Raw genomic sequence first — 9173 nt, forward strand, 5'->3', positions numbered from 1 at the left:
AAACTCCAGGTTTTGGCTGGTTTTAAAGGCAAGTTTCCGAGACTGATAGACAAGTTGTGGGTGTCAAAGTGATTTGGGTATCCCTGTGTTTTGGGAACTCATTGTTAACAGCTTAAACGAGATCTAAATACTATAATGGGCTTGATTATCAGCTCTGTTGTTCTTAGAAATCAGTGATCCTGATAAGTTTTCACCGACTTCTTGCTTCTTTGTTTCACTTTGTTTCACTGTCAGCTGCGCCAGGCCCTGAGAAACAAAAGTGTTTACATAGGCAGAAAATAAGTTGAACTGATCCAAAACCGTACGCACTCTTGTATATAAGGTAATTTTAATTTCAATTTTATATCCAGCCTGCAGATTCAACAGTTATAAATGCAGTGGACTAACTCAATGAAACCCTGCGATGATCCTACATAACTTTCATCACCCGTAAATTCCTACAGTTGCATATTTCAATAACTATAATTTTCATATATATTGGTTTAGTATAATATTATCGTTATTGTGGTTTAGCCCAATTAGTCTGAAGTTGCTATTTAAGTGGCATGATTTCTTTGCTCAATTTAAGCTTTACTTACAAAAACCATCTTACATTAAACACGGAAATTATCTTCTGAAACAAACATAGGTACTCAAGACCTGCAAAAGTCAATTTCTGAGTGAGGGTGGGGGGAGATGCAAAAGAAAATACTGGATGTTTGAACTTTACAGAAAAAGAGATTCACACGACTGAGTTGAAATTGTTGTGAAGTGGACAACAACAGAGGAAATAGTGAACTAATCTGTATTTTTAACACGGAATTAAGGAAGTGTAAACGGTCACCCTATCTATTTTCCTTACTGAGGAACCGCTAGGCGGGCAGTTCTTTTTGCTCACCCTTCAGTCCATGGCTTACATTTGCATTTCAGAAAAAAAAAAAAGAATGGTGCTACATTGTCAGGTATTCATTAGCGCTGCATTTAACTTGATTCCAAGTCAGGAATTTTGTCTTCCTTCGAATGGTGTTAATAAATTCGTTCACGCTGTTAATCTCAGAGTTCGTCTCTCTTAGACCTGACACAAGTTTGGCTTGTTCTTCTGTATGTCTTGTTTCACCATCACCCTTTTGACTCTTTCCTACTTTGGCTTTTCTCTGTAAGTCCTGCATATCCTCCATTGACGGCAGTTGAACTCTGGTATAACCACTTCACGATTTCACTCACTGTTCTCAGCTCGTTTTTGTTCAGAAGTCTCTCACATCAAATTCGACATAAATGAAAGCTAATCTTACCATCTTTTGTCTGTGCGGTCATTTTGAATTCTAAATAACGTAGTCAGTTAGCGAGAGACCGTCAGCGCTAGCTGTTTTTTAAGTTCCAGAAGTTCGGATGAGGATTAAGCCAAATGTCCATCTTCAGTAATTCCTTCTTGATCTCTCTTTGATCTGTATCGGGTGCCGGGTCACGCGTTTTCTCAGGCCCAGTTCATACGTCGCATTTCTGCCGTGTCGAATTTAATTCAATTAAGTGCGGCAGAAATGCGACTGTGGATTCATACGTCGCACTTGTGTCGCACTTAATTCAGAATTTATACTCTCGGGTATGTTGGCCAGCGGAAAATGTTTTAAACGTAGAGTATTCAATGTGGCGGACGAAATTACTGAGCGACGAAGGACTTTAATTTTGCGAAAAATTGTCCGCCTATGGAACGAGAAGGAGAAGACTGACAACGGAGCAGTATGTGTTGCAATATGTTCAGGTTGCATTGGGTCGAGAATGGCCAAGTTTCTCCTTTTTCTTTGGCGGGAAAACATGTACCCATGCTCAATACATTAACATAATGTGTGCATTAGATTCGATACGGCAGAAATTCGACGTCTGAATCGGTGTCGCATTTCTGTCGGATAATGCGACAAGACCAGTCGAGCGTGCGGCAGAAATGCGGCAGCCGATTTAGACGTTGAGTTTCTGTCGAATTTAATTCAATGAACTGAATTCGACACGGTAGAAATGCGACGTATGAATCGGACCTCACAAAGAGTCTGGGATTTCATCCCTCAGTAGCGCTACAAATTAAAGAAAGCCAAAATATAAATCTTTAACTTAGTACTGAACTCTTTAACAAATTTAACTTTAACTTTACAAATTATTATAACTTTAAACAGGTTCCAAGTATGCGGAACTTATTAAGCACGGTTAGACCTCGTTATGTCAAAGTCGGTTATTCGATCGAATTCCATGCTTTCTCGAATTCAGATCATCACCCTGGGTATACTTTCGTCAGTCATTTTCTATCGATAGGCTAGTGTGAACCCCGTCCTGTTGAACAATTTTTCGTTTCTCCCATTAGTGCTGGAGAAATTCATTGGAGAAGTAGTCAGCATGCATACTATACCTACATGGCATGCATGCTGGGTCGATGCAGGTTTTTTTTTATACCAGTTTCTTAGATTTCTCTTGCCGTCACCATTACGCATTTCTACAACTGGACGGATACATGTTTTCAGTTTGCAATAGCAAATAACATGCTTAATTAATACACCTAGTCAAGAATTTTCTCTTGACCTAGTACAGTCATCACTTACCGGGTGGGTTTATATCGTCATCATCGGTAACAGCAGCGTGCAGCAGCAGCAGCAGCAGCAGCAGCAGCAGCAACAGCAACAGCAACAGCAACAGCAGCATCAGCAGCACCAGTAGCAGGAGCAGCAGTAGCAGCAACAGCAACAGCAACAGCAGCATCAGCAGCACCAGTAGCAGCATTAGCATTAGCATTAGCATCATCATCATCATCATCATCATCATCATCGCTTCTTTGTAAGGTATTGTATGGAACGTTTACAGTGATGCGTTAAATAATAGAAAACAAAAATACAAATAAGTACCGCTCCGTGTTGAAGATAAGATGGTAGTAACGACCCTTGATTTATTTTTGCTCAAAAGGTCTTTTTAGTGGCGTCATGAGCTACAGCTCCAACAAACGGTCTAACTTAATATTGTGCGCAATCAGGTTGCTGTATTTCATTGGGTTTCAACTCCAACTCTGAGATTGTTGCGCGTAACGTCAGTGCGCGCTGTGTTGGAGGACTAGAATCCTTCCGGGGAGGGGAAGCGGTGACAGACTCCAATATAAAAAGGTCGCGGATGCTTGTCGGGACATTTGAATTAAACGCCCAGTGTTTCAGCCAGAAAATTTTCCTTGAGGGCCAAAATGACCCCTGAAGACCTTTTTTAGGGGCCAATTTTTTAGGAAAGGGGCCAATAAATTGAAAGCTACAGAAGGAAAAATGCGTCAGGGTACCAAGGGAAAATAAAGCAGTTTATTAGGATTTAGAATAAAATTTAATATTAAATGCTTTTTGCTTCTACTCAATAAATTTCTTTTGAATCAGATACTATGATCCGTGCATTACAAGATAACAGTCCTTAGGCATACATGACATAGTCAATGATCAAGGGTTTGCAATGCATTATAGGCGATTTCAAACTTGGAAGTTTTCCGATGTGAGATAATCAATACAGCAGAGCAAAAAGATGGATTGACTTCTTTCCTTATCTTGAATGTTTTAGAAGCAAAGATCTTTCAATATGATTGTCTAGAAGGACATAATGTGTGACAAAATAACCGGATTGATCGTCAACACAGAGAAGTGTAGTCGCCATTATGGTGACTAAACCAGAATTTTTGCCGAATTTTGGTCACCAATGATGAAATGTTAGTTACATTGGTGACCGTATCAGTCGCAATTTCGAGCCCTGGGATGGCTTTTAAAATACTACGCCTGGTTAAGCCTGTAGTCTTGTAAAAGGAAAGGGCCAAATTGGTCCTTTCTTCGTTTTTCTGGGGGCCATCTCTGATTGCAACGCGGGATTCCCGCAATGGCGCGCTCTTGCGCAAACACTGACGCCTAAAGAAGACCAACATAACGGGATCAATTACCAGTCGCTGGTCAGGAAAGGAGCGCGCGCTAGTGGACCTGACTTGAGAGAGAGCGATGGAAATCGAGCCTAAAAACGGAAATGAAAACGTTTTTAGTATCGTTTCTCCGAGTGCCCTCACAAGGATAGATACTTTGACAGCTAAAATTAGTGGCGTTCCGTCATAAACACCCCAAGTGAGACCAGAATTCTTGATTCATATCCCTAAGCGAGACGACGAGAATCAACGACCTTTCCACTTGAGACTACTTCTGTAACATTGCGGGCGATGACATAATTTAACGGGTATCCATAGGCCCATGCTTCGATTAAAATGGTCTTTCACAAGCACAGTTGGCGATCTCAGAATCCTTCGAATCTCATTAATGTGACGTCATGCATGTTCTACCGACAACACTGACGCGAGGGTTCGCGGGAGTGTTTCTAGTCCAAGAGAGTGGAAAAAGAATTTCAATGGCCACGGATAAAGGAATGATCATGGGAGCATGAGAATAATCCCTTGGTCACGTCACTTCCGCCGGAGAGTGTAGGCGTTCTTGCCGGGTTGTTTGCCTCATAGTGAGCTGACAGCACACAAAAATGGCAGTCATCAAAGTTGAAGTGAACGACATTAGTTTAAGCTGTGCTATGCGTCTAGATTGATCACTTGATGATTAATGGCACATGGCGACGCTCACTTCTGGATGTTAAGGTGAGAAGAGGAGCTGATGTTGGCAGTGACCATCATCTTGTCACGGCGTATGTTAAGCTGAAGCTAAGAAGCACTGGTCGAAAGTCATCTTGCAACCAGCACTTCAACACAGACGACTTGAAAGAGTCATCAGTGAAGAATGCCCTCATCACTCAACTCAGAAATCGATTTCAATCCTTGGCGGTTCTGTCTGATGAGCCCGAACCTGATGAAGTCAACAATATATGGAAGCAAGTGTCTTTCACTTTCACAGAGAGCAGCAAGGCATGTCTAGGTTTTAAGAAGGCAGTAAGGAAGAAGAAGTGGATAAAGCCAGCAACCTTAAGAGCCATCGAGGGCAGACGAAATCTGAAGAAGAAACTACTTGACACCAAATTAGAAAGGTTGCTGGAACGCTATAAGATCCAGTACAGAAAGGCTGACCGAAGTGTTAAGAGAATGGCAAGAGCCGACAAACGCGCAAATATTGATGAGCTTGCTAGCCAGGCAGAGAATGCAGCTAACAGAGGAGAGCAGGGAAAGGTTTACAAAATCACAAAACTGGTATGTGGCAAGTATGGGGGCAGAAAGGTAGCCCCTGTTAAGTATTTACAGGGTAGACTGCTTACCACCGAAAGAGAGCAGGAAGCTCGTTGGGCAGAGCACTTTATGGATGTCCTCAACACACGCCCACCCACAGTTGAAGCTGACATTCAAGAGGCTGAGACCGACCTGGATGTGAACACAGATCCTCCAAGCAAGCAGGAAATCATTGCAGCCATAAAAACCTTAAAAAAAAACAAAGCCCCTGGCCAAGACAACCTGAATGCGGAGCTTTTCAAGGCTGGCCCTGAACTTTCAGCAATGATTCTACAGCCCCTGTTTACTGCAGTATGGGAGCAGGAGAGAGTGCCAGATGACTGGACCAAAGATACCATCATAAAGATCCACAAAAAAGGTCCGTTAAGCGACTGCAATAACTGTCGTGGCGTCACCCTCCTATCCACCCCAAGTAAAATCCTGGCAAAGATTATCATCCAACGAATCTCCAGTGCAGTAGATCAGCAGCTCAGGCAAGAACAGGCTGGATTCCGCAGGGGTAGGGGTTGTGTAGATCAGCTATTCACACTGCGTGACATCATTGAGCAATGTACCGAATGGCAGAGGCAACTGTACATAAGCCTTTTAGATTTCCAAAAGGCTTTCGACAGTATACACAGAGACAGCTTGTGGCACATACTTCGAGCCTATGGTGTTCCTCAGAAGATTGTCCAACTTATACAGAGCTTCTATGAAGCCTTCACTTGTAGCGTAGAGAACAGTGATATCAGTTTTGAGGTAAAGACGGGCGCCAGACAGGGCTGCGTGATGTCTGCACTGCTATTCAACTTAGCTATCGACTGGGTGATGCGCCGTACTACGGAAGACCATCCCAGGGGCATCAGGTGGACCCTCTTCTCCAACTTAGAGGATCTAGATTTTGCGGATGATTTAGCTCTGCTTTCTCACACCCACAACCTATATTCCACATTGTGTGGTAAAAGAACAATTCTACCTATTTTAGACTATGGTTGCACCGTATGGGGATTTTGCAGCAAGAAGAACTCTGATTTTTTAGAAAGGCTGCAAAATAAGGCGATGAGAATAATTTTGAGAACAAATCGCTTAACGTGCACACAGTTTATGAGAGAGAAGCTTGGTCTGTTAACCTTATTCAATAGGCGGCGTTATATACGTCTACAGTTAGTTTATAGAATCGTGAACGATCATAACTGTCCCAGGCAACTACAAGGCTATTTTGTATTACGATCCGACGTCCGTGGTAAGGTCTTGAGAGACAACAGAGAACTTCATCTCCCTAGAACTAAAACTGCTACGGGCCAGTCCTCATTCATGTACGCTGCTGCCAAGGAATGGAATGAGCTCCCAAACGACCATCGAAACTGCAGTAGTCTGAAAATTTTTAAAACTAAACTTTTTAAATTTTTTAGTGATTTAGACAAGACTGATCATAAATGTAGTGTTTAGATTTTTTTTTTTAGTATTGTTTGATTGATTATCGTTTTTTACCATGTAATTTATAGATACTGATCATCGGTTTATACCAGCGTCTTCCTCCTGGACTTCGCTGATCGGTCTTTCAGTTTTAAATAAAGCGGCTTTTATTGTTATTATTATTATGCAAGAGAAGACCAGCTTTTTAAGTAAATATGCACACCAGGTGGGACTAAACATCAGCCTCACCAAAACAGAGGTCATGGCCCTTAACATCTCTAACCCTCAGCCCATCAAGGTGAATGGAAAGGACCTCCCAATGACCGATCAGTTTAAATACTTGGGCAGCATCGTCAGGCAAGATGGTGGTGCAGGCTTAGACATCCAGAGCCGGCTAAACAAAGCCAGAAACACCTTCAGGATGCTGAACAATGTGTGGCGGTCGTCACAGTACAGTACACATACCAAGCTCAAGATCTATCAGAGGTGTGTTCTTTCTACCCTTTTGTATGGGTCAGAATGTTGGCGAATGTTTGAAAGTGATCTGGGAAAGCTGCCAACCTTTCACAACAAAAGTCTGCGAAAAATACTCCGCATCTTCTGGCCTCAGACCATTTCCAACAAGGATCTGCTTTCGCGGTGCAAACAGGAGGACATGGGTACTATTATTATGCAACGACGCTGGAGGTGGATTGGCCATGTCATTCGAAAGGATAATGAATCCGTCACAAAGACAGCACTACACTGGACTCCCGAAGGCAGGCGCAAGCGTGGCAGGCCTAAGAACACATGGCGTCGCACTGTAGAGACAGAATTGAGGGGCTTAAAACAGAGCTGGAACAAGATCCAACAGCTATCCAAAGACAGACAGAAGTGGAAGAACTTTGTTGCTGCCCTACGTGCCAGTGGGCACCATGGGCAGTGAGTGAGTGAGTGAATGCGTCTAGCTACGTCACGACCCAATCAATCTACATCCAATTTTCCGCTTCACGATCAAGAAAGGACCGCGTGCAAACCATGTGGCGGTAACGATTTGTATTTTGAGGTTGGCTAATTAATCGATCTTTCGATATTTTGATTGAGCGGCACGCAAAAGTTTAAATGTATTCTATTATACGATCAACACAAACAAGTTCGACTAAGGATTGCTAGCCGGGCTCAGTTATATGAAGCTTTGATTTGTTGCACTGTCTGAGAGGCGTCGTTGGCCACCGTTTGCCGCCGTTGCATATATTTTATTCAGCCAAACATTCAAACATATTTCCTGTACTTGCCCACCAAAAGAAAAGAGCATCTGGATAGCAATATTGACGGTGGTGTCATTGAAATCAGTGAGTAAGATTTCAATTTCTGTTCTTGCTCATTCACAATATTAATTTATCTTGATCCATCTGTTCCTAACAATTCTGATATATTTTAGTGTGCTTCAGACACGCGTGAAATATTTGATCTATCTTTATTTGCATTATTCCGCTTTCGATCGTTTTTTCGTTGTTGAATTTCTACTTTTTCCGTGTTCCTCACCTAATGTCTCTATAAAGTTCAGAGTTCCTTATTCGATCATATTGTATTGCGTTTTTTTTCTGAGGCAATAAATCGCTGTGACTATATGCCGGCAAAGCAGCCTGGAACGGTCTTAAACTGTAGTTTCTCGACAAACCGGAATTTCCATACGTTTTCGATCGGCAGAAGGTCATATTTACACCTATCAAGAGTATTCTAGGTTTGTTTGGATTGCTAAGCGATTGCAAAAATCTATTTCATTTGGTTTTCTACTTGACGAATTGTCCAAGCTTGAGCATACTTTAAAATCGCCATGTTCTCGAAAAGTTATTGCCAAACTAGCTCACAATTTGAAACTATATGATTACAGAATTTCGACTTAAGATTAAGTATCTATGTTTAGAAGTGTTAAGTGATTCCGAAAGCTAGTTCCGTTGTTTCTGTAGTTGTCGGGCGAATCTTGTGAGCTTGGGCATAGCCCCCAAACTCCATGTTTTCATTTCACTGAACCAGCTTTGATTGCTAGGCATTTTGTGTAATTGAGGCCGTGCCGGTGAGTTAGAGTTCAGTTTCAAATTCCAAAACAACTTACTGTTTAAAACGAAAACACGCAGAACACGGTCCTTGGAATCGCTAAACAATTCTAAATAAAGTAGGGTGGCGAAACGTATAAAATGCGAGACGGCGAAACTAGCGTTCTTCTTTGCGTGCTCGAGACATTTTGACTTTTTAAAATGCGAGACCGATCGAGACTTCAAACTGTTTTTAGTACGAGACCGTTAAAGTCTCAAAATTCATTCATTCATTCGAGCCCCAGAGTGATGATGTACAGAGGTCTTCAGTCTTCAGTTGTATTAAATTGCTTAGCTTGTACGGCAGATTAAATCTGAGACTTTCTTACCCTTACAAAAAAACCCTCAAAACTCCGAGACAACTTTGTATAACGATCGAGACTTCGAGACGCACAGCTAGTAACCACTAAGGGAACGAGACTGTCAGACCCGTGAAATTTGACTAAAATTTTGCAGGAGCCATGCAGAACACATTTAAAAAACGAATGCGATTGTCTTATGGTTAAATCATTACT

At 42.0% G+C, this 9173-nt stretch overlaps 1 protein-coding gene and 1 long non-coding RNA gene across 2 annotated transcripts; one reads left to right on the forward strand and one right to left on the reverse strand.

The window, feature by feature from the left end:
* LOC145484728 (uncharacterized) lies at nt 1–3269 on the reverse strand. Its single transcript, XR_014049066.1, has 3 exons — nt 2565–3269; nt 2010–2045; nt 1–1452 (listed from the first exon to the last, which is right to left on the reverse strand). It is a non-coding gene; the product is annotated as an uncharacterized LOC145484728 (long non-coding RNA).
* Nucleotides 3270–6845: 3576 nt separating this feature from the next.
* On the forward strand, nt 6846–7508 carry LOC145460296 (uncharacterized). Its single transcript, XM_081445088.1, has one exon. The coding sequence runs from the start codon at nt 6846–6848 to the stop codon at nt 7506–7508; it is 663 nt and encodes a 220-aa protein (XP_081301214.1).
* The last annotated feature ends 1665 nt before the right edge of the window (nt 7509–9173 follow it).

This window comes from Orbicella franksi, chromosome 1, assembly GCF_964199315.1.
Source record: "Orbicella franksi chromosome 1, jaOrbFran1.1, whole genome shotgun sequence".
Lineage (NCBI taxonomy): Eukaryota > Metazoa > Cnidaria > Anthozoa > Scleractinia > Merulinidae > Orbicella > Orbicella franksi.

What these genes read in the sequence shown, in the direction of transcription:
- LOC145460296 (XM_081445088.1), top strand. Translation starts at nt 6,846, where the DNA reads ATGGCCCTTAACATCTCTAACCCTCAGCCCATCAAGGTGAATGGAAAG.